The following is a 27,803-nucleotide window of genomic DNA, read 5'->3' on the forward strand; positions in this document are numbered from 1 at the left end:
GGTGCTCTCAGGCAGCCCCCAACCACGCCCCTCATTCTGCCAGGGAAGTGGATCCTTCTGCCTGGACATGGGCAAGGGGCTCCCTCTCTGATCTCAGGGCCCACTTTGGCTCCCCTGCCCCACCCTTTGGCCCTAATAACAACAATAATAACAATATTTACTATTCTAATTGATCACTCACATGTTACAGTATTCTACAGTTTCAAAGCACTTTCTCATCAGTATTGCATTTGATTCTCTTATTAGTCCTAGAGTGGACTAATAGCATCCTTAGGAGTGGAAATTATCATCCTTACGTTTGAGCTGAAGAAACTGAAGCTCAAAGAGGTTATGTGAACCATCTAAGGTCACACAGTTGAAGTGACAGAGCCAGGAACCAAACTTAGGCTTCTTGGTCCAATCTGTGGAAGGTAAGCATTAGGGCTGGAGTTAAGCTGCAGTTGGGCATGGTGGGAACAAGGTAGGGGAATGTGGGGCACGGCAGGGCCATGGTTGGGGCATTGGAAGTGGCATGGGGGAGTGGCAAGGTAGGGGGCCTGCCTAGTGGCTTGTTGTGCAGCAGGATCATGACAAAATTTTTCTCTTTACCCTTCTGCAACTAACAGATTATGGAATCATTTATGCTTTTAAATCTTCTTTTCCATGTTTCAGGCCAATGTCCTATGGCTAACAAGTGCAGAGCCATGGAGTTTCTACTGAGAAGTCTTGACCCATAGGACCTTTGCTTTCCGAAGCCTTAGTTTCCTCATCTGAAAAAATGGGTCTGGGCCTCCAGTGGGGCAGGGTGTTGAGAGGCGTGAGTGCAATCATGTGCATCATGCCCTTTAGAAGCCATGAAGGACTTCACAAAAGATGCTGGTTTTCACATTTTGTTTTATCTTTAAAAAACACCTGTGGGTACTGGGCAGAGGGCAGGTGGGCTTCTGGGAACCTGGAAGCAGTGCCGAGAAGGGGAGTGGGTGACAGCTCTTCCTTCCCCCTGCCTGGGCTCGGCCTGGCCTTCCCCCACCCTCAGCCCAGAGCTGGTTTCTAGGCAACAGGATGGATGCAGGGATGGTTCGGAGGGGAGAGAGCTATAAATAGGGAAGGGAGAAAACAAAAATAAAGTTCCAGAGAAGGCTGTGGAGCCACATTACTAAGGGTGGGGGTGGGAAGACGGGGAGGGAGATGGGCGAATGGTGGGGCAGAGGGACAGCCCCCATCCTTTCATCAGGGGAGAGGGCAGTTTCAGGTTACCCAGCTGGCAAAGGTCCACAGAGTGCTGACATGTGTGAGGAGGGGGTCTCCGTGTGCACAGCTAAGCAGATGGGGGTGACAAGGAGAAGTCAGTTCTGGTTAGAGAACTAGGGGAAGCTCAGAAGAGGGAAGGATTTCAACAGGCAGAGTTGCAGGCAGATGTCCAGGTGAAGGAAAGAAGCAGGCAAAGGAAAGGAAGGTGTGAACCAGGTGGGGTGGGGCTGGACTCACAGATCTCAGAGGCCTGGCCAGGCGTGGCCTCGCCAACCACACACACCGTGTCCACAGAGACGCAGCGGGGCTCTTCCTGTGCTGTGATGCTCGCCCTCCCCAGATTTCCCAGGCCACCTCCTTTTCATTCAGGTTTCAGCTCTACCTCGCCTCCTTAGACGCTTGACCTGACCACCCAATTGAATGCTGGTCACCACCCTTACTGTGTCACATTCTATCACATTGCTCTGTTTTATGTTCTCCATAAAACCCAAAATTATCTTGATCCATATATTTGCTGATCCATGGACATGAGTTCTGCCAGGGCAGTGACCCGCAGGGCTGTTCCCTGCAGCCCCTTACTTCTAAGAACAGAGCAGGTGAGCAACACACACTGTCGAATGACTAAATGCACACAACGTGTGGGCAACCTCCATGTACACGTGTGAACAGAGATACACCTGCATCCATATGTAAGTGTGCACACTCAACACCGCCCCCCCCACACAATCTCACTTGCAGTCTCCATGAAATTGCGCAAGCATCTGTTATCTCCACTCTGCTGCCTCCACATTTTCCTGTTGTTGGTGGGTTTTGTTTGTCTCCCCTCAGAGCAAGTCCCTTTTGGAAAATTCCAAAGGAACTGGGCTTCGGAGTCAGGCTCGGGGCTAGATGTGGCCTTTGCCACTTCCCAGCAATGTGACCTAGGGCAGGTAACTCTGCCTCTCTGGCCTCCATTCTCTCATCCATAAATTGGGGCTAATAAGGAATCCTTGAGGACAGTTTCAAGTGAAATGAATGGAGGCAAGTGCTGGATGCCTGGGAGATACTGGGCACTGGGGAAATGGCTCTGTCCCTGTCCTGAGGGTGGAGCCCATGAGCTGTGTGTGCTCACACACGCACTCACAGTCAGGAATTCGGTCTGACACAGGGCTGGCATCTTCCATTGTCGCTTCTGGGCTTGTGCCTGGAATGCATTTAAAGTGACCCCTGCAGATGAGAACATTGGTCTCTGAGCAGAAAATCAAGCTCAGAAAACCAGGTGTGTGGCTTGGCACCCGGGAAGGAGGAATAAACCTCTTCACAAGCCAGATGGTGGACCTGGTTTGGGCATCTAAAAATGGGTATCAGGTGCTGGTAGCTGGCAAGGGGTTGGCAAACTCAAATTCCTCAGAGGTCAGGCAGTTCATGAAAATGAGTGAAGTGGATGGGAGGAACACACTAGGGAGGGAAAGGGATTGTCGCCAACTGGAATCAAATGCAAAATATTTAAACCTTGTGCTAGAAAATTAAACATCTCTACAGGCCAAATTCAACCTAAGGGCCACGAGTTTGCAATCCCTGCAGACTGTGGGTTGTGAATAATGTCTTAATTCAGCCAGAAAGGATCTGGCCATCCTGGAACCCGCACGTTGAACCAGAGAACTGGAGTCCACCGGTTTGTTCTCCCTACATACACGTCTGCCATAAGCCTCCTACTTCCAGAAGTAAAGGCTCGTACACTGCAGGCCAAGGTGACCCGAGTGGATCCCGGTCTCCCCCAGCGTTCAAGGCCTTCTCGAGCCAGGCACCACCCCCCCGCCCCGAACAACTCAGGGAAGGAGGGGGCGCTAAACACCTGGCGGTTGACTGAATACAGCAAGCTCCTTCCAGCCCTTGGGGCTGGAGGGGCGAAGCAAGGTTTGAGTCGGAAAGGAGGTCGGACCTGGCAGAGAAGGGGCTTGGTCTTCCTCAGGCAAGAATGGGGGTTATTGCGGCAAAGCAGAGCCGGGCTTCCGCATAGGTGAGCCAAGTTAGCCCGCGGCTGCGGCAAAAGAGAGCAAGAGCACTGCATCGTCGGGGGCGGGGCCTATCACTGGTTGGGGCGGGGGGAGCTTCTGTGCCAATCAGAGCAGTACCTTCGCCTTGATGGAGGCGGGGCCTCTGCTCAGCAAAGCGGCATCTCCGCCCCCCTACTTCCCTGCACCGCGGCGGTGTTGGGGGCCCTCTAGTGCCAATACTCATCCACTCAAGGCGCCAGGTCGGCTTCCCAGATTTCTGCAGACCCTTGCTCACCTCAGCCGAGGTCGCAAACTTTCGGACTCCTTTCCGGGAAGGGTGGAGCACTGGTTGCCCGAACTCTGCTTTTTTCCGTGGCAACTGCCCATTTCCCCTCCCCTGGGATGAGTTTTTCTGCGGTGAGCAGGTGTGCGCAGGGGTATGTGCGTGTCAGCGTTCTCGCGGGGAGAGGTTTGAGTGAAGCAGCTTCTTCCAGTGACCAGGCTGCTGTTTTCCCAGAGCTTCATCACGGCGCGTGTGCAACTCTGAGTGCGCGCGCGGGTCTGCACGTGTCGGCCAGCGTGCGTGCACTCTGGTCCGCGCGTGCGTGACCATCGAGGTGCCTGCGCTGCATGCGCCTTGAGCCTGTCGGCCTTGCGCCTTGGCTGCACCGGGCTTCCCTCCGCCCAGCACGCCCAGTAGGCACTTTACGGTCCAGTAGGTGGCGCCCGAGGCCGCCTTCCCGCCTCCCAGCCAGCAGCGTGGCCCAGCCTGCGGGCACGCCTCCATCCAGGTCGTCCCCCGGGGGTGCGAGGCGGGTAGGAGCTGAGGCCAGATGTGGTCAGTCTTGTACCTGGGCTGAGTGTGCCGGACCCCAAAGAGGGGCGTGGGGCAGGCTGGGACGTGGAAGCCTGTCGGTCGTCCCCATCCGGCGCCCAGCCCAGCCCTGCCCGTGCGGCGCCTGCTACAGACAGATTGGCTTTATTCATGGACACCCGGGGGGCGGCCGGGCCCGCCCGCCCGGGACACGCTCACACGGGGGTGGGGGACTCTCCATGCCACAATCACGACACACGACGCCCGCGCTCGGACCGGGCCGGCTGGGGGAGGGGCATGGCACAGCCTGGCTCCTGGTTTTGGTTAAAAAAAAAAGGTTCTTGGGGTCGATGTGGGAATGCGGTGGGGGCGTTCTGGGGCTGCCCGGGGCCCCTCAGAGAGCCTCTGTCGGGGGTGGAGGGGAGCCGTTGCTTTCCGATTCGTTTAAAAACACATCGAACATGCTACATCCGCGCAGACACTGGATGGGATGGGATGGGATGGGGTGGGGAGGGGGCAACATAGGTGGGGCGAGGCTACCAGCCATGGCCGCAGCCCCGGCCCTGTCCACGCCCCAGGGTTGGACGCGGGCAGGTGGGACAGACAGATAGACTCTAACACAGGCTCCGAGGGGGCGCCTCGGAGCGAAGGAAGATCTCGTGTTTTAAGGGGAAGGGGTAGAAGGACAACCCTGGCTCTGGGGGGCGGGGCACGGGACAGGGAAGGGATTGTGCTGCTGGTGGGGGGCCGTCCTGGGCCCTTACGCCTCTGGCTCATACTCCCGATACTCCTCCTGCATCAGAGGGATGGGGGTGGAGTGGAGAAGAGCAAAAGAGGAAGGGGTTGGAGACCAAGTGGCCAGACCCGGCCCAGAGACCCCTCCCCCTCAAGGAGGAATAGTGCATGTCCCTCTCCCTGGGCAGAAGAGAAACCTGGAAGTTGGGGACATCTGGGATGTTCTGGGCAGGGGTGCCTGGCACCCAGTGCTAGGCCCCATCTGTCCTCCCTCCCTGCTGCCACCTCTGGTGTCTGGGTTCTAGAAAAGGGGGGCTTGAAGCTCCCAGGCCCAATCTTATCCTGCCAGGAACCTCCCATCCCAGCTGCGGATGCCCAAAGACCCACCCAGCCTTGACACCCCTCACCTGGGGCGGTTCCTCATAACTCCCCCCTTCTGGCTCCATCAGGGGCTCAATCAGCGGCTCCTCTGCAGCTTCCTGGGCCACTTCCTCTGGCTGCAGGCAGAGAAGAGACAGTGCCCATGAGGCCAGCTTGGGATGCCCCTCAAATTCCTACCTTGGGAAGCTTTTGGCTGATTGGGGGAAGGCTAGGCTTTGTTGGCAATGCAACCAGAATTTTTAATTAAATTGTTTATTTGGAGTGCCTTGGAAGTGGGATGGAGGAGTGAAATTCCTCCAATTATGGCTTGAAGCTGGGGGTGGCGAGGGGGAGAGGGCTCTCCATACCCCTCTCCCCAGCACGTGGCAGCCTCCTGCGCTTCCATCATATGGACTGGGTGGGATGGGGAGATAGATGGCACACTCAGTCACCCATTTATCCCTACCCTCTTTGTGTCAGCTCTGTGAGGGGGTGCGTATCAGGTCCCCAGAGATAACCCTGGAGGCTCCTCTGGGCTGGAAGGAGATGGAGACTCAGGGACAGGGCTGAGCAGGGGCTCTGAGCCATTCCCCTGCCACTTTCCACCCATCCCTCCCCCAGGGCCCTGTGTGGCCTGGTTTCTTCAGCTGTTGCTATTTTAAGATAAGCTGGAAGCGACAGCTCATGGTGTTGCTTGGATGTGTGAGCTAAGACTCTCCCCTCCCCACTGCATCTGCTGTCCAGACCGGTGCAGACCAGCAGGCACGCAAATAGGGGGCTGCCAGACACATGGCCAGTCCCCTGTGGGCGAGCACATGTATGTGCACAAACATGGGACTGAGCTGGCTGCACACGTGGGCACTCACAGTAACCTGAGGTCCAGGCACGGCTGCACAAGGCCACATGTGGGGGAACCTGTAGGCAAGGGGCACACCACCTCCCCCACTTCCATATGTAACCACTGTCCCTCCCTACTGGACAGAGGTGAGAATTTTGGGACCCTGGAGGGCTGGCACCTCTATACTCTAGTTGCTCCGGCTCCATCCAAGCAGCTTCAGCTCCTTCACATTACCTGTCATGGGCCCTGTGGGCATATGAGTTTACACTCCTGGCCTGGGTCACTTTCCCCAGTTACAGGTGGGTCCATCAAGGCCCAGGAGGTGGGGAAATGTTAATTTGCCCAAAGTCACCCAGCTATGACCAGAACCCAGGAAAGAAACAGACTATTAAGAATCCCAGCTCTGCACATTATTGGGAAACAACTCAAATGTCCAGCAACAGTAGAATGGATGTGTGCTCTGTCGTCCTATCACACAGTGGTTACTGCACCTCAAGGATGGGGAACCACAGTGCACACCACAGCATGGTTGACTCTCACGCTTACTGATGAATGAAAGAAGCCAGGTACAGAAGAGCATGTGCTCTAGGATAACATTTATGTGAAGCTGAAAAACACCCAACTTATTTGTGGTGATAGAAGTCAGGAAGCAATTAGCTGTGCGGGGGGAGACAGGGCCAGGACAAAGGTGAGGAGAGTCAGGCGCCTGGGGTGCAAATGAGACCCTGGAATAAGCATCCTCCCTTAAATTTTTTGCCCCAGATACCTCACTTCTCTCACCCTAGTCTTGGCCCTGGGAGTAGGGACTGGGAGGAGGTGTAAGGGAGGCTTCTAAGGGGCTGATGTTCTGTGTCTTGATCTGGGTGCTGGTTACTTGGGGAGAGTTGAATTTGTGAAAATTTCATGGAGCTGCATGCTTTCTGCATGAATGCTGTACTTCAATAAAAAGTTCACTTAAAAACCATCCTAGCCTGGCCATTCACTACCTCTTTGGCATTAGGTAAGTCGTTTTACCTCTGATCTCAGCTGCCTTGGGTGGGAAATGGGATGGTGTCTCTGCTTTGTATGCATATGGGGAGGCTTCCATGATAACGTATGTGAGCAGACTGGGAGGTAGAGACAGAAACTTGCGCCCCCGGCTTGCATGGGTTCTCCATGGGCCCAGTGGCCCCAAAGGCCTGGCTTTGGATTGTAAGTCTATGATCTTGAGCTCCCTTGAGAGAGGAGGCTTGAAGTGTCAACAAGTGCTGGTAAGAGGAAGGCAGCCTGAGAGAAATGGTTCTGTGCAAGGCCCCCACCAAGCCTTGAGCTGAGAGCTCAGGCCCAGACCTGCCTTCTCTGCACCCCAGCTCTCAGCGCTGGGCCTGGCCCCATGTTGGCACCAAGGGACTACAGTGACATGAACCTGAGCTTATCCTCCCAACCACCTTCTCAGGGGGGCAGTCAGGATTTGTGATCTTGGGCAAGTCATTTTACCTCTCTGAGCCTCAGTTCCTTCATCTGTAAAGTGGGCTAATTGTGATGCCTTCCTTACAGGGATGTTGTGAAGATTCAATGAGTGACTCCATGTGCAATGTCTAGAACAGTGCCTACCCACACAAGAGATCAGTGAATGGGAGCAATCACTGGAAACATAAGGATAAGAAATGGAAAGTCACACAGCTGATAAAATGCAGAGACAGGACTTGAACCAGAACTTCTGAGTCAGGTCCCAGCTTTCAGACAGGGAAAGGAACCAACTGTGCAAAATGTCTAGAGTGGAGGGTGCTGTGGGGTCTCCTCAGCATGGATACCCTCATGCTGAATGCACACTGATCTCCTGATCACGCTGAAGGAAGCCCCACCCCCACAGAGGCAGAGTCTGCACTTACACGTGGACAACACGGAGCACCCCATGGGAGGCGTGTCTGTACAGACATCATATAGACCCACAGTGTGCACTGTCCTAGCACACCTATGGTGACACAAGACCTTGGGGGCGCACACAGGCTGACCATGTGATCGTGGGGCCATCATCTCTTACTGAGCACTCACTATGCCATCCAGGCTTTTCATATCAGTAGTTCTCAAAGTGTGATCCCTGGACCTGCAGCATCAATATCACCCAGGTACTTGTTAAACATGCAAATTCTCGAGCCCCACAGACCTGCTGAATCAGAAATTCTAGGGGTGGGACCAACAGTCTGTATTTTAACCTGGCCTCCTGGTGATCTAATGCACACTTAAGTTTTTGAGAACCTCTGAGCTACATTATCTCTAATCTACCTAAAAGTCCTCTTGTGCTCATCTCCCGTCTTAGAGGCAAAGAATCAGGCTCAGAGACATGATGGGACCTGCGCAGGGTCACACAGGAAGTAGTGGAGTTGGGATTCAGATCCAGCTCTGTGGGGCTCCAGAGCTCACAGCTCTCACCCTACAACATGTCCTAATGAGGTATCTGACTTCATGCACACGTGGGTAGCCGCCACCACTTGCCTGGGGTAACATGTCTGCACAAATGTGTGACACACAGTTCACCCCTCCCCATGGCCCACTTCTGCTCATGCCTGCCTCAGGGCCTTTGCACGTGCTCTTCCTACTGCCTGAAATATACTTTCCACATGGCTTGCCTCATCCCTTGGGTGTCAGCTCTAAGGTCACCTCCTCGGAGAAGCCTTCCCAACTAAAGTAGCCCCCTCACCCCTTGACTGTCTGTCCCCTCACCCTTGTTGTCTTTTCGTCATAGCACATACCCCTGTCTGAAACCATCTTGCTTACTGGTTAGCTTTTTACTGTATCTTCTCCCACTACAGTGTCAGCTCCATGAATGTAGGAACCTATTCTGTCGTAACCCCTAGAACAATCCCTCTCTGGCATGAATACTTGTTGACTGAAAAGACATGAGTGAACAATCAGTGACATATGTGGATGAGGCCAAAAGTGGTCCAAATGACACTCACAATCAGGATACATGTATCCAGCCAGATCTGGGTCACAGTCACGGGGAGTGCCATGCCCGTACACAGCTTCATGCAGACTCATTCTGAGCTGCGTCTAGCAGGGCCCTGCAGAACGTGAGGCAAGGTGGCTTGTGCCCCAGGCTGGCTGGGGGAACAGGGAGCCTGGTGGCAGGTTTATGGGTGTGCCTGGCATGTGTGTGTGTGTGTGTGTGTGTGTGTGTGTGTGTTGTGTGTGTGTTTGAAGGATAGCTCACCTTCAGATCGGTGGGAAATTCCTCCTTCTTCACCAGGCCTGTGGCTGCTGCGATATTCCCAGCCCCAGAGAACACGGCTCCTCCCAGATGAGATGCCTGCTCCTTGGTTTTCTCAGCCACTGCGTCAGGGAGAGGGTTGGGGGCCAGGGTGAAGCAGGCATAGATGCCACCCTCCTCCATAGTGTCCCAGGGCCTGCCTTCCCATGGAGCACACCCCCAGGAAGCCTTGGGGGTGCCCTCTTCCACCACCCCTCCCCCCACCCCAGTCTCTGGGTGCCAGCCAGATCCCAGGCCAGGGTGAGGACACAGGGCTGAGCAGGGCTGGGCTGGTACCTGAGGCCACTCCTTGTACAACCCCCTCTCGGGTCTTGCTTCCTATGGGGACAAAAAGGAGCACACGTAAGGGCTCTGAGCCAAGGGAACAGACTCCAGCAAGTACAGCGGTTACAGAGTGGGCAGAGGGACCCAGTCAGCAGTGGGCATCCTGGCCCTTCACTGCCTCCTTGGGCTCCCAAATCCCACAAGTGCCCCCCATGCCTACATCCTCAGGACTTCCAGTTCTCCCCACTCTCTGTCCCCTGCCACCCCCACCTGATATGATACCCACACCTCTGGTGGATGTTGCCTGAGCGCCAGCACTGGGAAAGCACTCTACCTGCGCCGGTTCATTTAATCCTCTGCCCAGGATGGGAGCAGATGGAGGTGGAAGGGGGGTGGAACTGGGGGCGGGCCAAAAAGGCTCTGTATTTGGAAAGGTGCCCCTGGTGCCCCTGATGCATAACTGCCCACATCCTACCCGAGGACACTCACATCCCAACATTCCCCGCTCCATTTCTTCTAAAGACTCTCTTCTAACTAGAGTGCAAATCCCTCCTTCTGGCCGAAGTTGGGAGAGTCTTAGATGCAGAATGGGTGTATAAGGGTGACGTGAAGATGGTGACTGACACCCATGGCATTGGCTGGGTCTTTCCAGGAGGGTAGCGACTGGGAAAGGCAAGAGACCCTAACCTGAGGTGGTGGGGGGTGGATGCCCTCAGGGGAGTGGGCTGTCTCCCATCCTGAGGATTTGGCAACCCAGACAACAACTGACAGAGCCAGAAATGGGTGTCTGGGCCAGCTGAGGCCGGCAGAAGGAGGGTGCAAGAAGACAGGATTCTCAGGGCTAAGGCCAGCTAGATCCAGAGACTGGCAGGGGTCGGGGGTTGTGCATGCACATCCATTTATTCCTCCCACAAATGCTTGTTGGCACCTGCTCTGATTCAGGTTCCAGGCCAATGGCTCACTGTCAGATGGGGGAAAGAGATGAGCAGAGTTGGTGCCCTGGACCTCAAGTAGTGGGGAGAGGACTTCCAGCCTCCAGGGGGTACGTGATGGGGGAGGGGGCACTGCCTGGGTCTTGACAAATGGGGAGCAGGTGGATATGCAGAAAGGAGACTGAGGAGGGTGTCCCAGGCACAGGGAACCATGTGGGCAAGGCATAGAGAGGTGTGTTTTCAGGGCCTGCATGGAGCACATCGACGGGGTCTGTGTGCTCGAAGCAATGGAAACTGAGGCCGGACCACAAAGCACGTTGAATGCTAGGCTACAGGGAGCTGAGGCTTTGATGAGTAAGAACTGGGGGCCATCAGGAGTTCCTGGTCAGGGGGAGGAGCAGGAGGTGCCCATCTAAGGGGAAAGGGAGGGGCCGAGTCTGTTAGCAAGGAGACAGTGTCAGGGGTGCCAGGAGTCCACAGGAGTGAAAGGGCTGAGGGAGAAGGGAGGAGGGAAGAGGGAGGCCAGAGCTGGGGTCCAGCAGGTGTGGGCTCAAGCCTTCTCCTAGTCTCCATCACCTCTGCCCTAGCTCCAACCACCCTCATCTGGAGACTATGTTACCTCCCAGCAGGCCTCCCTGCAATTTGTTCTGTCCCCAGAGGCCTGAGGGACCTTTCCATACTGAAGTCAGATCCTGTCTGTCCCTGGCTTACAGTCTGTCATGGCAATTATAATAATGCTTTGCCCGGGCCTGCAGGGGCCCCTCATGAACTGGCTCTTGCCCACCTTTCTGATCTCATTTCCTACCACTGCTTTCTGCCCTCTGCTCTCGAACCCAGTGTCCTTCAGCCCATTCCAGGCCTTTGCACCTGCTTTTCTGCACCCCCTTCCCACCCTCCTTATTCTTCGGGCTCAGCTCAGACGCTACCCTCTTTGTTTACCCTACCAAAGTGGCCCCCCACCCCAGCCACTGGACGTCAAATCCCACTACTGGAATACTTGGCATCACTATCAGGAGAGCCGGCACCTACCAGCACATAGTAGGTGGTCAATAAGTATTTTTCGAATTATCACAACTCCAAGTCTGCCACAACCCTGGGCAAGTTAACCAGCCCTCTACAGCCTGAATAGGAGATAATTCTACGGACCGCACAAAAGTTAAGCCCTGAATCAGCAGACAGAATTCAATCAGTTTCTTGACTCCCTTTATGCAAATGATCCTGAAGGCTCCCTCTTTTTTCCCACTTAGGGTGAGACATTTTAACCACTTGGCCTTTCTCCTGATGACAGCTGGCAGCTGCAAGGAGGGTGCACCCAGAAGAGAGATGCCAGTGGTGGAACCGCTGGGAGGAGGGAGACCCAGAGAGAGATTCAGAGGTGGAAGTAGCTGGAGAGGAGGGCTGGGAGGGAGCCCCAACAATACAGGGGGGAGCACAGCAAGGGGAGGGGGCATTTTGGAGTCCATAAAGATTGACTCAAACTCCAGCTTCGGGTTTTATCAGCTGTGACCTTGACCAAGAGAGTTAAACCTCTGGGAAGCCCCAGTTTCCCTGGTCTGTGGATGGGCAGGGAGCATTAAATGAGGTAATAGATGTTATGGATGTATTTCACAAGGTGCTTGGCAGAGAGTAAGGGCTCAGCACCAGGTAACTATTAATAATGGGAAGAATAAGGAAAAGAAGGCTGTCTCCTTTGATCCCCGCATTGGTCCCTGGACTTTCAGCTGAACCCCACCCTCACCAACCTTTCCCCCATTCCCCCTCTGGTCGGTCTCATCACTGGCCCAGGTTCCATCGCTGGCTATGACTTCAGTGACCCCTGCTGACCCGGCCTCATCTGCTGACTCATATTCTCCTGCCCAGACCCCCGACTCCCTCCTTCTAAGGACCTCGGCTCCACTCCATCGGAGGACACCCAAACCCCTGCACCCCGGAAGCCCCGCCCCTCGCCCACCGACGTAGAGGACACCCTCCTTGGTCTTCTCCGCGGCCTCGGTGACCCCCTGCTTGGTTTTCTCCGCGGCGGCCACGACGCCCTCCTTGGCCATGGACAGGCCCTTCATGAACACGTCCATCCTGGCGGTCTGAGGAGAGCGAACACACGGGCACGGATGTGCTGGCCCCGCGTTCTCACCCCAGCCCTTCCGGAGGGACGCTGGTGTCCCCTCCCCTCCCTCCTGAGACCGAAGGCGCCCTTCCGGGCCCGGAACCCCCTCCCGCCTTACCCCCTCCCCAGCGCTAGGCCACAGGGCCGCAGCGAGTCCTAGCGTCCTTGAAACCGGGGACGCAGGAGAGGCCACCGCCTCGGTTATCCGGGGCCCTGCAACCTGCAGCCCCGCGGAACCGGAGTGCTGGGCAAGGCGCGAAGCCCCGGGGCCTGTCTGTACACACACGACAGAGTCACACGGCCATGCACACAAACATACTCCATGGACACGCTCACGTGCACAGAGGACATGCAGGCGTTCAAACGCGCCCGGACACTCTGACACACGCGGGGCACACGGCCGCGGACGCACGTCCACACGGCCACCCAGGCAGTTGCAGACACCGAGCAACAGAGACACATATCCCGGGGCGCACACTGACACGCACCCACCGGCGTCCTCTTTCCGTTCTCCAGCCCCTTCCCCATCCCATCCAGTTCCCTCTCCATTCCCAGCCATTTCCTCAGCCCGGGCGCCCGGAGCGCGGCCGCCTCACCTGGATGCGGGTTCCGGGCTGGGGATGGAGCTGCGGCTGCGGCTGCGGCTGGAGCAGCGGCAGGCGGATGCAGGGGCTCGGCTAGGACGGGCTGGTGTGGACTCGGGGCCGATGGGGGATCGGGCAGTGGCCAGGCGCTCAGCTTGGTCTACAGCAGGCGGGGCGCGAGCCCTGAGCCGGGGCGCAGTAGTGCCCTGGCCTTGGGTGCGTCGCCAGCCACCGCTCGCTCCTAGCGCCCTGCTCGCTCGCGCGCTTCTTCTCTGGCTGGGGCGCTGCGGCAGCTCTGAGCTCAGCGCCCCCACTGGCGGCCGCGCCACCCCTCAGCCTGACTGACAGGGGGCGGGGAGGGTGACATCTCCGCGGAGCCCGCTAGCCTCACGGGGCGGGCCCGGGACACGCCGCTGGGGACCCCGGAGCGTCGTCAGACTCAAGTCCTGCCCCCAAGAGTCTAGTCTGGTGAGGGAGAAAATGCGGCGTGCTGAGAGTAGGGACGTGCAGTTGGTTTTAGAGTTCAGACCTGTTTGGATCTCAGCTGTGGTTTTATTAACTGTGGGACCTTGGGCTACTCAGCTCTCCTTTCTGAATGTCAGTTTCCTCTTCTGTAAAATACGGATGGTTCATTCAATGAACGATTATTGAGCGCTTAGGTGCCAGGCAGGTTTGAGGCTGGAGACAGCGGAAAAGGAAAACAAGGTCCCTTGCTCTTCGGGAGTTTACAGTGGTGAGTTTCTGTGTGTGCAGAGATGGGTCACAGGACAGAAAATAAACGTCAACACTTAAACCAAACAAGGTTATTTCAGCTTCTGAGAAGTGTCATGAAGATGATGAAATGGAGATGAACCAGAGTTACTAGAGGAGGGGCACTTGAGACCAACTGGTCAGGGGAGGCCTTTGTGAGAAGGCGAATGGGAGCAGAGACCCCAGAGAGGCGCCAAGGCCAGGATGCTTGAGGGCAAGATCCATAGAGAGGGCACTGCAAGTGCAAAGGCCCTGAGGCAGGACTGTGCTTGGGAACAGATAAAAGACTGAAGAACCAGGAGGGAGGGAGAAGGAGGTGGACATGATCCTTTTTAGTGTGGTTATGGTCTGGATTGTCAAAATGGCCATAGAGTGCCAGGCACACATAGGTCCTTAGTTGGTATATGACAGAATTATGCCCAAAAAGCTCTGGGATCCCAGAGGAAGGGGACTCTGACAGCTCAAGGGATTCAGGGAAGGCTGTACAGAGGAGGTGACATCAGAGCTGGGCCTTGTGGGATTTCATCTGGCAGACAAGGAGGAAGGGAATATTAGGCTGTGGACATAGCATGGGCAAAGGCACTGTGGTTGGAAATGCAGGGTGTGTGAGAGGGCAATCAGGAACCAGACTACGCAGGGCCTGGAAAAAAAAATGTTCCCAGATTGCTGGTAGAGCTGCAAATTGTCACATGCTTTTTGGAAGGTGATTTGGAAACATTTACCAAAGACATAAATGCATGCTCCTTTGGAGCCAACAGTTCCTCTTCCAGGAATTCATCCCTTGGATCTCTACTCATACAAGCACACAAAGACATTTGTGCAAGGATGTTCACTGCAGCCTGGTTTATTGTAGCAAAAAACTGAAAATAATCTAAATGTCCCTCTGTAGAGGACTGGCTAGTTAATTGTGATTCATCCACTCAGTGCGACTCTGTACTGTCATTAGAAAGGATGGGCTAGACCCATGTGTACTGATATGGGAGTGTGACAAGACATGGTGTGAGGTGAGAGAAGCAAGGTGTCAAACTGTAATGTGTGGAGCTAGGCAATTTTTAAAAAAAATTATTTTATTGAAGTATAGTTGATTTACAATGTGTTAATTTCTATTGCACAGCAAAGTGATTCAGTTATACATATATATATACACATTCTTCTTCATATTCTTTTTCATTATGGTTTATCACAGGATATTGAATATAGTTCCCTGTGCTATACAGTAGTACCTTGCTGTTTATCCATTCTATATATAATAGTTTGCATCTGCTAATCCCAAACTCCCAATCCATCCCTCCCTCACCCCCTGCCCCCTTGGCAACCACAAGTCTGTTCTCTATGTCTGTGAGTCTGTTTCTTTTTCATAGATAAGTTCATTTGTGTTATATTTTAGATTCCACACGTAAGTGATATCATATGGTATTTGTCTTTCTCTTTCTGACTTTACTTCATATGATAATCTCCTGGTCCATCCATGTTGCTGCAAACAGCACTATTTCATTCTTTTTTATGGCTGAGTAATATTCCACTGTATACATGTACTACATCTTCTTTGTCCATTCAACTGTCAATGGACATTTAGGTTGTTTCCATGTCTTGGCTATTGTAAATAGTGCTGCTATGAACATTGGGGTGCATGTATCTTTTTGAATTATAGTTTTCTCCCACTATATGCCTAGGAATGGGACTGTAGGATCATATGGCAACTCTATTTTTAGTTTTTTGAGGAACCTCCATACTGTTTTCCATAGTGGCTGCACCAATTTACATTCCTACTGACAGTGTAGGCGGGTTCCCTTTTCTTGTGGAGCTAGTCAATTTTGATACAAGGAAAATACATACACTCACACAGTTATATACAGACACCTTATATATAAATATAGACATCTGGATATACAAAGAACACACCTGCAAGGACTTCCAAAACACTGTTAACAGTAGTTGCCCCTGGCAAATGGGATTGAGAGAACTCAGGGAGAGAAGCTTGTACATTTCATCACCTTTCTTCTTGTGCTGTTTGATTACTTTACCTTGAATAGTATTTTACTTGTGTAATTTTAAAAGCTAGCATGGGGGACAGCATGGCCTCTCATCATTGAAACTGCCTCCTTCCTATGTCTGGGGGATCCCGCACCTTATGAGGCAGAGCCCATCTCCCCACTCCAGGAGCTGACGATGCTTTCCCAGCTTTCCTTGCTGCCAGGACATGTGACCTCAGCCCCAGACTTGGAACCTGAACCTAGTGCCAGGAAGAAGCAGGGAAGGAGGAGAGTCTGCTCTGGTGAAGACAGGTGATGGTGACGGTGGTGGCAGTTCCTGCCAGGGACCAGGGGCAGCACTGCTTCTGGAAGCATCAAGCACCAACAGGGCAAGCTGTACTGTCGGTACTCAGCTGTAGCATCTGGGGAGTCTTCCTGGGACTGCTTGACAATGTAATTTGGCCATCATTCTAGGCTGCATGGTCTCCAAGGGGACTCTGGCTTTCCAGGAGAGTTTCTGAGCTGCCTACTATTGGATAATAAACTCCTTATCTGTTTAAATAAGCCAGAAGTGATGTTCGTGACTCTCGACTAAGATCCCCTGAATGTCAGATGAGGAAGGACCAAGCAGTAGGGAGGAGAGAGGAGGAAGAGAGAAAGAAGACCATACGAAGGGTGTCTGTGCTCCCTATTTTAGGAATTGGGAAGTCACTGAAGGATTTTAAGTACAAGAGAGACCTAAATGAGACTTGCATTTTATGGGGCCCAAATGGAGGTGGGTTGGAGGGGGACACTGATAGTAGAATCAGCAAGAGCAGTGAGGAGGTTGGGGCAGAATCCACTGGAGGAATGATGAAGCCTGAACCAGGGAAGCCTCGGTGAGGCTGGAACAGGACTGGAGGGGAGACATGAGCATCACTGAGGACATAACTTATTAGATGTTGGGGAAGAGGGAGCGAGACGAGTCCAGGAAGATTCCCAGGTTTCTGGCTTGGACAATGGGGTGAGTGATGCTGCTGCAGAATGAAATAGGCATTGAGGGGGTGGGGCAGCTTTGGGGGGTGATGGTGAGTTTGTCTGGGGCACACTGAATATGCAGTGCCTGATAGACTAGCTGGACGAGGAGTCCAGCTGAGAGTTGGATATCTGAGCCCAGAGCTCAGGAAGTCACTCCAGGCTGGCTTCAGGTAGCGATTTGGGCCATGGTATAGTGGGAAATCTTTAATACATGGCTTTCCAAGCAGGGAAACACCTTGATTTGTAGAGTTTGCCCATACCCGTGGTGTAAATTCTCCTGCTGTGGTTGATTTCAAGCTGTCACTGTGATGTCTCTGAGCATTTCTACCATTCAGATAAAATAGATAAAAAATAATCTTAAAAGCATAGATAATAGTAAAATAACTAGGAAGTTATGTTTTGAGTGTTTATTATCTTTGTTTTAAACATATTTATATAACCATAAATTTATATAACTTAATTTTTAATAATGGCCTTAACACCTGGCTCACAAAATTCCTGAAACTTTGTTCTCAGGAGCTGGTCCAAGCCAGCCCAGTACACCATTGGATTTGTAGTCATTTGCATAGAGGTGGTGGATGGAGGATGCAATTGCCCAGGGGAACAGGGAGAGTGAAAAGAATGGAGGGGCCAGAACAGAATCCTGATTTCCTGCAAACTTCCTGAGTTGCTGGGGCAGAGGAGCCCAGGGAGAGGCTGAGAAGGAGCAGCACAGAGAGGAGGAGAAACTGGAGAGAGCGGTGACAGGGCAACCAAGGGATTAGAGGACAAAATGTTACAGGGAAGCCAAAGCAATGAGTAGTAAAGAATCCTCGGATGGTCAGCAAGCAGGCTGTGGGGGAGTTTAACAGCAGCAATAGGAGGCGCTGGGAGTCCACGAGGGAAGAGGTACCTAGGGAAAGCCTCCAGGAGAAAGTGACATTCAAGCTGGGTTTTGAAAGATGAGAAAGACCTTACAAGTAGTGGTGAGCTTTCCCAGCAGATGATCCAGCAGGTGGAAAAGTCCAGAGTGTAGAAGGAACAGAAAACAGGTTGAAATCTGAATCAGGTGGGAAGTTCATTTGGCTGCTAATCAGAAGCTTAGGCAGGGCTTCCTTGGTGGCGCAGTGGTTAAGAATCTGCCTGCCAATGCAGGGGACACGGGTTCGAGCCCTGGTCCAGGAAGATCCCACATGCCGCGGAGCAACTAAGCCTGTGTGCCACAACTACTGAGCCTGCGCTCTAGAGCCCGTGAGCCACAACTACTGAGCCTGCATGCCACAACTATCGAAGCCCGCGTGCCTAGAGCACATGCTCTGCAACAAGAGAAGCCACCGCAATGAGAAGACCGCGCACTGCAGTGAAGAGTAGCCCCCGCTCGCAGCAGCTAGAGAAAGACCGCGCAGCTACGAAGACCCAGCACAGCCAAAAATAAATAAATAAATTTATAAACAAAACAAAACAATCCTTATATTAAAAAGAAAAACAAACCAGTTTCTTCAACAAATAAACTATAAGGAATAAAAAAATAAAGAGATGGAATCAGGGAGAAGACCTAGAGATTAAAAGAGATTTAAAAAAAAAAAAAAGAAGCTTAGGCAAAGCAGGTGTTTATTCTTTCACTTAAAGAAGCCGTGCTACTGCAGTAGGCAGTCCATAGTTGGTGTGATGACTTCACAGTCATCAGGGACCCAGAATCCTACCTTCCTGTTCTACCATTCGTAGTACCTGGATTCCACCTTCAAGGCCCCTTCAACGCCCAAGATGGCTGCTGCAGTTCCAGCCATTATGTCTATGTAGAAAGCAGGAGGAAGGGAAGTAGGGTAAAAAGAGTACCTGCCAGTTTTCTGTCTCTTTCTTAAGAAGTTTTCCCAGAAGCCAACAATTTCGGTCTACTTCTCATTGGCTACACCTAGCTGCAGGGAGGCTGGAAAACTCTGGTCATCTTGCTGGGCTTATGACTTCCTAGAATCAAAGTATGAGAAGGGGAGAATGGTTACTGGTGAGCCACTAGCAGCTCTGTCCCCCCTCCCAAAGTTTTGCCCCCAACTTATTATTTTTAAAAACTTCAAACCTAGAGAAAAGTTGCAAACATAATACAATGAACAAAACCTTCAGAAAAGTTGCAATATTAGCGCAATGAATACCCAAATATCCACACCTAGATTCCCCAGTTGTTAACATTTGCTACATCTTTGTTTCTCTCTCTGCATATGTGCTGTCTCCAGAAGAAGGTGGCGTGGTTACTGGGCCACTACTTTCTAGCACAATGGATTCTTTACCCCATGTCACATGGCCAGCCCCCCTTTAGGGCATAGGATGGCAGAGCGCAGGCCCCTGGGTCTCTTTCTGGCCAGGCCCTAAACCTGTGAGTTCTCGGGGCCCTCTCTTTGTTTCTGTTCTCTCTCCCCACTGGAAAATGGGCCGCTCCATTCCTCTCTTTTCTCTCCCCTTCTTAAGAGTGTACCAAGGAGCACAGCTATTGAAGCTTCTGGAGAGGAAAGGCTGGGAGAGTGTGGAGAAGGGGTTGGGAGAAAATCCCAGCTGGAGCAGTAGGTGCTCTCTTAAGAGAATCCCAGGGATCCTAGCTTTGCCTGGGTTCTGCAAAAATCCAGAAGTGTCTTTATAACTCTGAGTGTGGTGCCTGACAGTGTGATTGAACATTTACCAACATTACTGCTGTCCGGGCCTCAGGATGGGGAGGAAGACAGGCAGGCGGGATTGGGGTGCTAAGAACAGAGTGGGGTGGGTGGGTGATATTGATTGAACACCTGTGTGCCAGGCACTACATCATTAAGCCCTAAAATCAATCCCTTAAAGCAGGCACTTTCATTCCCACTTTACTGATGAAAGAACTGACACCCAGAGAGGGAAAGTCATGTAACTGGTCATTGGCTCTATTCTTTTCAGTCGGTTTTTCCTGAGTGCCTACTGAGTTCCAGGTACTGTTCTAGGTACTGGAGATTCAGCAGAAAACAAGATGCATGAAGTCCTTGCTCTTCTAGAACTTACTATTCTAGAAGGAGGTGGCAGACAAGTAACAAATGAACTAGTGACCAAATAAAATGCCTTAAATTGTGTCCTTTTTGTCAAAATCAGTGACATTCACCTCGCTAAATCTAATGGTCAATTCTCCCTCGTGACTTTGACTTCTGGGTACTTGCTCTGAGCCAGGCCCTGCTCCAGGAACTGGAGAACAGAGTCGTGAGTAAAAGAGGCCCTGGGGACCTTATATTCTAGTACCAGAAAGCAGATGATGAGTAAAATAAATAAGTAAAATATAGGGTGCGTCAGGAGGTGATAAGTGCTTGGAGGGAAAGCAAAGAAAAGAAAGAGCATGGGGGTGCTGGGGTGAGGCTGAGGGCTTGACCAGTTAAATGCAGTGGGCAGGGAAGGCCTGGCTTGAGGTAGGAATTGAGGGAGCAGCCAGTGTAAAGTCCTAAGGCAGGTGTGGGCCTGGCATGTTTGAAGACCTGCAAGGTGGCCAGTGTGGTGGAGTGAGTGAAGGGTGGAGAGTAGTGGGGAGGGAAGGCTGAGAGCTGGTGGGACCTTACAGACCCTTGTAGTGTGAGCTCAGGAGTGATGTGATCTAACTTTCCTTTTTAAAGATTGCTGTGTAGGGAGTAGATTGTTCTTGGGCCAGGGTGGAAGCTGGGACCGGTTCGGATGCCATCGCCATAGTACAGGGAAGATGACAGTCCGCTTGGGCTAGGGTGGTGGCAATGGGATGGAGAGAAGTGGCTGGATCCTGGATATTTTGAAGGTAGAGCTGAAGATGGGTTACAAGAGAGGAGTCAGGAGCAGTCCAGAATTTTTGGCTGAGCAGGTGGAAGGATGGAGAAGATTGTGGGAGGAGCAGGTCTGGGGACAGGGGAAAGTCAGGAATTCAGCTTTGGATGCAATAAGCCTGAGCCAGATGCACATTAGATACCCAGGTGGAGCTGTGAGCAGGCAGCTGGATGTACTCTTTGGGATTTCAGATTGGGGCCATAGGTGTACCGTATTTGTGACATTCAATGCCCGAGACTGGGTGAGACTGTGAAACAGCAAGTGTTGACAGATCAACACTCTGTCAACACTTAGTCCTGGGGCCTTCCAAAGCAAAGAGGAGGAACCATCAGTTTTGTTCACATCTTTACCCCCCATTGCCTAAAACAGTGCCTGGCACAAAGTAACTGCTAGGTCAGTATTTTTTGAATGAATGAATGAATGAGTGGCGCTAAGTGCTAAGAAGGAAATAAAATGGATGCTGAGTTAAAGAGTATATGGGGGACTTCCCTGGTGGCGCAGTGGTTAAGAATCCACCTGCCAATGCAGCGGACACAGGTTCGATCCCTGGTCCAGAAGATCCCACATGCCATGGAGCAACTAAGCCCATGCGCCACAACTACTAAGCCTCCGCTCTACAGCCCGCGAGTCACAACTACTGAAGCCCACGTGCCCTAAAGCCCATGCGCAACTACTGAGCCCATGAGCCACAACTACTGAAGCTCGCGTGCCTAGAACCCGTGCTCCACAACAAGAGAAGCCACCGCAATGAGAAGCCTGTGCGGCACAACAAAGAGTAGCCCCCGCTCGCCACAACTAGAGAAAGCCTGCACGCAGCAACGAAGACTCAATGCAGCCCAAAAAAAAAAAAAAAGTACATGGGGGAGAGTGGTCTACTTTAGATAGAGTGGTCAGGGAACGTCTCTTTGAGAAGGTGGCATGAGTCAAGCCCTGAAGGACAGGGAGAAGTCAGTCATATAAAGAGTTGGGGAGAAAAGTCAAGTGCAAAGTCCCTGAGGCAGGAACGAGACTGGCCTCTTGGAGGATCAGCACCGTAAGCCTGGATCGTGCAGGAACTTGTAGTCCCAGAACCTAGACTGGATCACATCCTGGGTATCCTGGAGAGGTTCAAAGAGAGGAGTTAAGTGATCAGACAGATTGTTTAAATAATCCCTCTGAGCCACGTGGAGGATGTTTTGTAGGGAGGCAGGAGTGGAAGCAAGGAGAGTGTTAGGAGAGAAAAGGCAGTGGCCCAGGCCAGAGACGGCGATGTTTGCTGAGATGAGGGAGGGAGAGTAATGGGCAGATTTGAGATATTTTAGGAACAGAATGGCAGGATTGGAATTCAAGAGCCCCTGCTTGTTCAACCCCACTGTGAAAATGTCCTCCACAGACAGACTTGGGAGGGCCTGGGGTAGGGACCAGAACCCCATAGGGCCGGGGGCGGTTTTCTCCTGGGGTCTCTTCATAGTCACCCAACCCCAGACTCCAGGGGCTGTCCCACACTGGAAGACGTGGAAGATGGTGGGAAGGGGTGCTGTGGCTGCTAGGATCATCCCATGCCAGGCTCTGGGCCAGGACTCTAAGGCAGCTAAAACCATGGCCGGCACTTGGAGAGGGTCCTTTCTCCCTTTTTCTCCATCAAATCTGGATTCGTGATCTCTCCCCAAGCCTGGCCCTCCTCCAATGCTTCTTCTGTCCAAAATTCTTCAACATTCCTCCCATTGAGAGGTGGGATTATGTCCCTGTTGTTGAATGTGGGCCCTGGGACTCAAAAAGAGTACACTGGACATAAAGCTGTGCCAGGTTTCAGGCTGAGGCCTTAAGAAACTAGCAGCTTCTGCCTCTCATCTCTTGGGACATTGGTTATGAGAACCCAGCCACCATGCTGTGAGGAAGCCAAGTGGTCACATGGAGAGGCTACATAGAACTGTCCCAGTTGACACCCCAGTTGAGGTTCCATCTGTCAGCCAACAAAGACCGCCCCACTGTGAGTGAGCAGATAGCCCCAGTCGCAGCCTGTAAGCCACTCCAATCGATAGGGCTTTGGAGTAGAGATGGGCCATCCCTATCGAGTGCTACCCAAATTGCAGATCTGTGAGCAAAATAAATGATTATTATAGTTTTAGGCCACTCTGTTTGGGGTGGTTTGTTATGCAGCAACAGGTAGCTGGGACTTCATGCCCACCTCTCCAGAGCCTATCCACCACCAAGCACTACTGAGTCTTCCTTCTAAATACATGTTCTCTTCATCTTCCCTGCCACCCCTTTTGTGACCTGGACAGCTACGTCAGCATCCAAGTAGATCTCCTCCCACTCGCTCTTAATTGCACAGGGTCTGTTTCCTACACAGCAGCCAGAGAACTTGCTAGAAAGCCCATCTGATTACCTCCCCAGCCCCTCTGTACCCACTTGAAGCACCCAATGGCTCTCTACTCTCCTAAGATCAAGACTCACCATCCTTGCCCCCTTTAGGCGTCAGCCACAGTGGTGGTCTTTCTTCTCTTCCTCCAGTACCTCACGGGCCCTTTGCCCTAGAGCCTCTGCACGTGCTGCTTCCACTCCCCGAGATGCCCTCCTCCACCTACCTAGTTAATGCTTGCTCAAACGTCACCTCTTCTGTGAACTGCCTCTGAGTCGGTGGTTCTTGAAATGGGGTCTCTGACCAGCATCATCAGGGAACTTGTTAGAAATGCCAATTCTCAGGCCCAAGCCCTGTGCTAAGGCATCAGAAATTGGGAGGCAGGGCCCAGTGGTCCGCGTTTAACAAGCCCTGCAGGTGATTCTGATCTATGCTCTTGAGAAGTGCTGCTCTAAAGCCCTTAGCACAGGTCATGGATTTTGTCTTCTCCCATCTGTGAAATCCTTTCCTTCAGAGGTCTGCATTTATGATGACACAGGTCTTTGTGAGGTGACCTGATGCCTGGCTCCCCTGATAGACCAGAGCACAGGGGCCACTCATCTTCTGCTCCTCACTGCCTCCCAGGCCTAGGCCTGGCACACCCTGGAGCTTAGGGATGCGGGTTGAACAGATATTAACCATCGGCCTCCAGGTGGTCATGGGCCCCTCTGGCTGTGGGGGAGGGGAAGGGACTGGTCCCTTACAGAGCTGGGACCCTAAAAGTGGACAAGGGGAGGGTGAGAAACCTTAAGAAGTTTGGGGAGGGTTCAGCCCCTGCAGAAAAGGCTGCTGTTCAGAAGGCAGGGAAAGGGTCTCCCCAGCCAGAGCTTTCCCTCCCTCCCTCACCTCCCCAGTCCCTCCTCCACCCTGGGGTAGCCCTCAGCTGACTGCTATTGACCACTGAGCCAGGCCTTGTTCTGTGGGCTTTACGTGTTTTATATCATTTAATACCTAAGCTTCTGCGTTGTGTATCATTAACATTCCCATTTTATAGACAGGGAAACTGAGACTCAGTGCGGTTCAGGTACTTGGCTGAGGTCAGGGCAGGGAGGACTTGAACCCAGGCTGTATGACAGGTGTATTGGCCCTCGCCATCCATGCCCAGGTGGAGAACACTCAGATGGCCCAGGAGGTAGGAAGCAGGAGTGCAGTGGGCCGGCGGGCCTGTGTGGAACCTCATTTGCTCTTTCCAAAGGCAGCGTCATCTGTAGCAGATTGGGAGAAGGAGGCCCCAGTGTTGCCAGACCTCTCTAAAATTTCAAGAGCAACCAAAAATGTGGATTTTTAATATCCTCCTTGTTTCTAAATAATCACATTAGAAAGAAAACCCTTAGATGCTCCAGAGACCAGATAAATGCCTGGGTCAGATGACATTGATGGTGAAATCGAGGGGGTGAATGACAGCAGAGCCAAAAAGGAGACACCACAATATGTGTATAAGGTCTCTGACCTGGCCCCGCCCTGCCCCCCTCCCCCATGTCAGAGTCGCAGCTTCTGCCATGTCTGGGACGGTCCGCTTTAAATTCAGCGTCCACCCTTGGTGGCATGCGGTTTCACTAAGGGCAGACCCCTAATACTGACCCTTACCATCGTGTCTCAGCCCCCAAATGGCCAGCGCCATGTGGGCGGAGGCTAGGTCTGCCTGGTCACAGCTGTGTTCCCAGCCCCCGGGCTGCATGCAGGTGCTCACTAAACGCTTGCTGATGGAAATAATAGTGTAAGCCCTTCCCCCTCTGAACACCCCCACCCCCACCCCTACGCTGGCTCCTCCCAGTCCCCTGTCCTGGGTGAGCGGGGCGGGGCGATGGTGGGTTAAAGGCTGGCAGCTGGGTGCCCCCTCGCATGCTGGGTGCCCGTGGAGTCCAGGCTGTAGCATGGCTACTGCGCGCTCTGTAAGTCCACCCGCCCACCCCCTTGGCAGCGAAGGCCAGGGCTCACCGCCCACCTTGACTTCTTTCCTTGGTCAGGCCAAAGAGGCTGAGGGTGGAATCCAAAAGTGGAAGAAAGAGAAGGAGGAGAAAGAGAAAGAGGAAGAGGAGGCAGCAGCGGGGGTGTGGGTGGGAGAGGAGGCTCTGAGGAAGGCCCGGGCCGAGGGCCCCGTGGAGAGCAAGCTGGAGTTGCACCCGCTGCTGAACAGGTAGGGCAGGCCCTAATCTTGGCCTTGGACTCACTTCCTCATCTGGGAAAGGCCAGAGCTGACCTAAGACTTGGGCTCTGGTGGCCCTTCCAGCCTTAACCCAGCTGAGATTCTGGGTTAAAGGCCCTTACTCATCCCCTGGCCCTTCAGGATAACTGGCTCCAGTCACTTTGGGCAGCCTGTTTGCCCTTGGAGGAACAGGGCTTCCCTGCCAACCTAGCTGCTGCTGGGGGCGGGCAGGTGGGTGCACTCTGCTTCCTCCTGGCCCGCCCTCCTCCAGGTGGGCTCTGTGGTTCTTCAAGAATGACCGCAGCAGGGCCTGGCAGGATAACCTGCATCTGGTCACCAAGTTTGACACCGTGGAGGACTTCTGGGCGTGAGTGTCTGTCCCTCATGGAGGAGGCTGGGGCCAGGGGGTTCTGAGCTGGGGATCCTTCCCAGACCCCACCCCTCCAGGGAGCTGCTTCCTACACAGCTTTCCCAGTCTTTCCTGGGGCCTTGCAGCATCTGCTGAGGACTGGGGCTTGGTGGGTTCTGCAGGGAGGTGGCGGGGGGATTGGGCTGGGGCACATCCCCCTCTGAAGCCTCCTTGGGACTCAGGGAAAGAGCCTGGGAAGTGGGAGAAACAAGGAGTTGACCCTGACTCTGCTGCTCCATGCTCTGTGACCCTGGGCAAGTTCCTTCCCCTCTCTGAGCTTGTCTCAGCCACAAAGTGAGTTTTAGGCTGTCTCAGTGTCTGTGGTAATCCAGTGAGGGGATCTGAAATGTGCTTCACAAACCCTAGAGGTGGGTGAGAAGGTGGGATTTGAAGGTCTGGGCAAGTGGGGATGGAATTCCTGGCAGGGGGCACCAGTATGAGCAAAGGCTTGGAGGCTGGAAGGTGGGTGGAAAGCAGTGGGGTCTGGTAAGAGATTGAAGGGTCTGAGGCCAGTTGGAACCAGGCTCTAAAAATCCTGGACTTTCAGCCTGGGGTGGGGGCTTCTCTCCAGGATGTACAATAACATCCAGCTGGCCAGTAAGCTCTCTTCCGGCTGTGACTACGCCCTGTTCAAGGTAAGCCCTGCTTCCCCGCCCACCCCCCTCCCCGGGGCACAGGGGGGCTGATTTTTCCCAGCTTCCTACCTCACAGGGGGTTTGGGGGTGGGGTGCCGAGGACAGCCTCCCTCAGAGCCAAGTATAATTTCAGATCGGAGGACTGCTCTGCAGAAGCATAGACAGAGTGTCAGACCTGAGCTGTACCTTGAAGGACAGGGGAGGGGGAAGAAGGGGGAACAAGGAAGGAGTCTAGGTTTCTGGCCTGGCTCCTTAACTAGGAACGTGCATCAGAATTGCCCCAGGATACTCATCAATGTCCAGGCCTGTCCCTGGAGGTGCTGTGCAGTGGGGCCCTGACATCAGCATTTAAAGATTTCCCTAGGTGACTTGTGTCCAGCTGAGCCTGGGATGTCTGCGTTTGGCCACACTGGGGTTGCCCCAGATGCTTTCTTAGTCACCTCCATTTGAACTCTCGTATCAAGGAACTTGGTTCAGTAAAGGAGATAAACACACACCCACGCAAGGCTATGTGAGGTGACAAATGTTGAGGCTTAGGGGCCCGTGGGAACTCACAGGAGGGTCTGGGGGACTGAATGGCTGGTAGAACCTGCTTGTACAGGAAGGATGAAGGCAGAGAGGTCCTGGCCTGTGGAGGCCTACTGAGGGGCTAGAGCAGGACCTGGGGAGGTGGCCAGGCCCTCACTTTCCTTTGAACAAAGGGAGGTGGTTGATCTGCCAGCCTGCCTCCCAGGATGGCATTGAGCCCATGTGGGAAGACAGCAGGAATAGGCGGGGTGGCCGCTGGCTAGTCAGCCTCGCCAAGCAGCAGCGCCACAGTGAGCTGGACCACCTATGGCTGGAGACGGTGAGTCGGGGGCTGGGCGAGGAGGCTTCCCAAGGGAAGGGGCTGGGCTGGTGTGTGGTGGTGGTCTCAGGGCGGTGGGGGCAGACTCTGTGCCCGCCAAGAAGTCTCATCCTCCTCCTTTTTTGGCTCCAGCTGCTGTGTCTGATCGGGGAGAGCTTTGAGGAGCACAGCCGGGAGGTGTGTGGGGCCGTCATCAACATCCGAACCAAGGGGGACAAGATTGCCGTGTGGACGAGAGAGACAGAGAACCAGGAGGGCGTGCTACGCATTGGGTGAGGGGTATCTCTGGCACAGGGTGGGGGCTGGGTCTCTTCTAGGAGAGAAGGGGAAGGTGGAAGGGGTGTGGTTTGGCCTGCATGGGAGACCTCTGGAACTCTGCATGCTGTCTCTCCCTTCTTTCTTCCCCACTTGTGAAAAGGGTGTGGCATCTCAATTTCAAACTGTTTCTTAACAGACCTCTTTTCCTTTGCACTAGGCACATTTTGGGTTTCCACATGGGTAAGACAAATACAACAGGAGTTACTGTGGTTGGAACCAGGGTAGGAGCTCTGAGCAAAGGACCCAGGGTCCCACGTTATCTCCAGGACCCGCTGCTGACTGCCTGTCTCCTTTCCTCTCCCACTTACCTCCCAGGCGTGTCTACAAAGAGCGCCTGGGACTCTCCACAAAGACCATCATTGGGTACCAGGCCCACGCAGACACGGCCGCCAAAAGCAACTCCCTAGCCAAGAACAAATTTGTGGTGTGAGGGGACCCTGGCCCCACTGCCCATTTGGCTGCCCCTGAGCCTC

At 53.5% G+C, this 27,803-nt stretch overlaps 2 protein-coding genes across 4 annotated transcripts; one reads left to right on the top strand and one right to left on the bottom strand.

Annotated features, from left to right (window-relative positions):
* Positions 1-4,780: 4,780 nt before the first annotated feature.
* SNCB (synuclein beta) lies at positions 4,781-12,471 on the bottom strand. 3 transcript variants are annotated; one of them, XM_061188503.1, is made up of 5 exons: positions 12,351-12,471; positions 9,480-9,521; positions 9,147-9,265; positions 5,163-5,252; positions 4,781-4,813 (listed from the first exon to the last, which is right to left on the bottom strand). In XM_061188503.1, exons 1-5 carry the CDS (start codon positions 12,469-12,471, stop codon positions 4,781-4,783), a joined length of 405 nt encoding a protein of 134 aa, XP_061044486.1. The 3 variants fall into 3 exon arrangements, with proteins under 3 accessions (XP_061044486.1, XP_061044487.1, XP_061044488.1); XM_061188504.1 differs by lacking the exon at positions 9,480-9,521; XM_061188505.1 differs by lacking the exon at positions 5,163-5,252.
* Positions 12,472-17,643: 5,172 nt separating this feature from the next.
* Positions 17,644-27,760, top strand: EIF4E1B (eukaryotic translation initiation factor 4E family member 1B). Its single transcript, XM_061189004.1, has 7 exons — positions 17,644-17,715; positions 24,943-25,112; positions 25,393-25,488; positions 26,102-26,165; positions 26,899-27,012; positions 27,145-27,284; positions 27,646-27,760. Exons 1-7 carry the CDS (start codon positions 17,644-17,646, stop codon positions 27,758-27,760), a joined length of 771 nt encoding a protein of 256 aa, XP_061044987.1.
* Positions 27,761-27,803: the final 43 nt, after the last annotated feature.

Source organism: Eubalaena glacialis, chromosome 4, assembly GCF_028564815.1.
Source record: "Eubalaena glacialis isolate mEubGla1 chromosome 4, mEubGla1.1.hap2.+ XY, whole genome shotgun sequence".
NCBI classification, from domain to species: Eukaryota; Metazoa; Chordata; class Mammalia; order Artiodactyla; family Balaenidae; genus Eubalaena; species Eubalaena glacialis.

Bases quoted from the DNA above. Each gene is read 5' to 3' on its own strand.
- SNCB (XM_061188503.1), bottom strand. From the start codon at position 12,471: ATGGACGTGTTCATGAAGGGCCTGTCCATGGCCAAGGAGGGCGTCGTG. The intron at 9,522-12,350 runs GTGGGCGAGGGG...TTGTCCCCATAG, and splicing joins GGAGGGTGTCCTCTACGTCG to GAAGCAAGACCCGAGAGGGG. The intron at 4,814-5,162 runs GTGAGGGGTGTC...CCTCTGATGCAG, and splicing joins GTTATGAGGAACCGCCCCAG to GAGGAGTATCGGGAGTATGA.
- EIF4E1B (XM_061189004.1), top strand. From the start codon at position 17,644: ATGGTCAGCAAGCAGGCTGTGGGGGAGTTTAACAGCAGCAATAGGAGG. The intron at 25,489-26,101 runs GTGAGTGTCTGT...GCTTCTCTCCAG, and splicing joins ACCGTGGAGGACTTCTGGGC to GATGTACAATAACATCCAGC. The intron at 26,166-26,898 runs GTAAGCCCTGCT...CCTGCCTCCCAG, and splicing joins GTGACTACGCCCTGTTCAAG to GATGGCATTGAGCCCATGTG.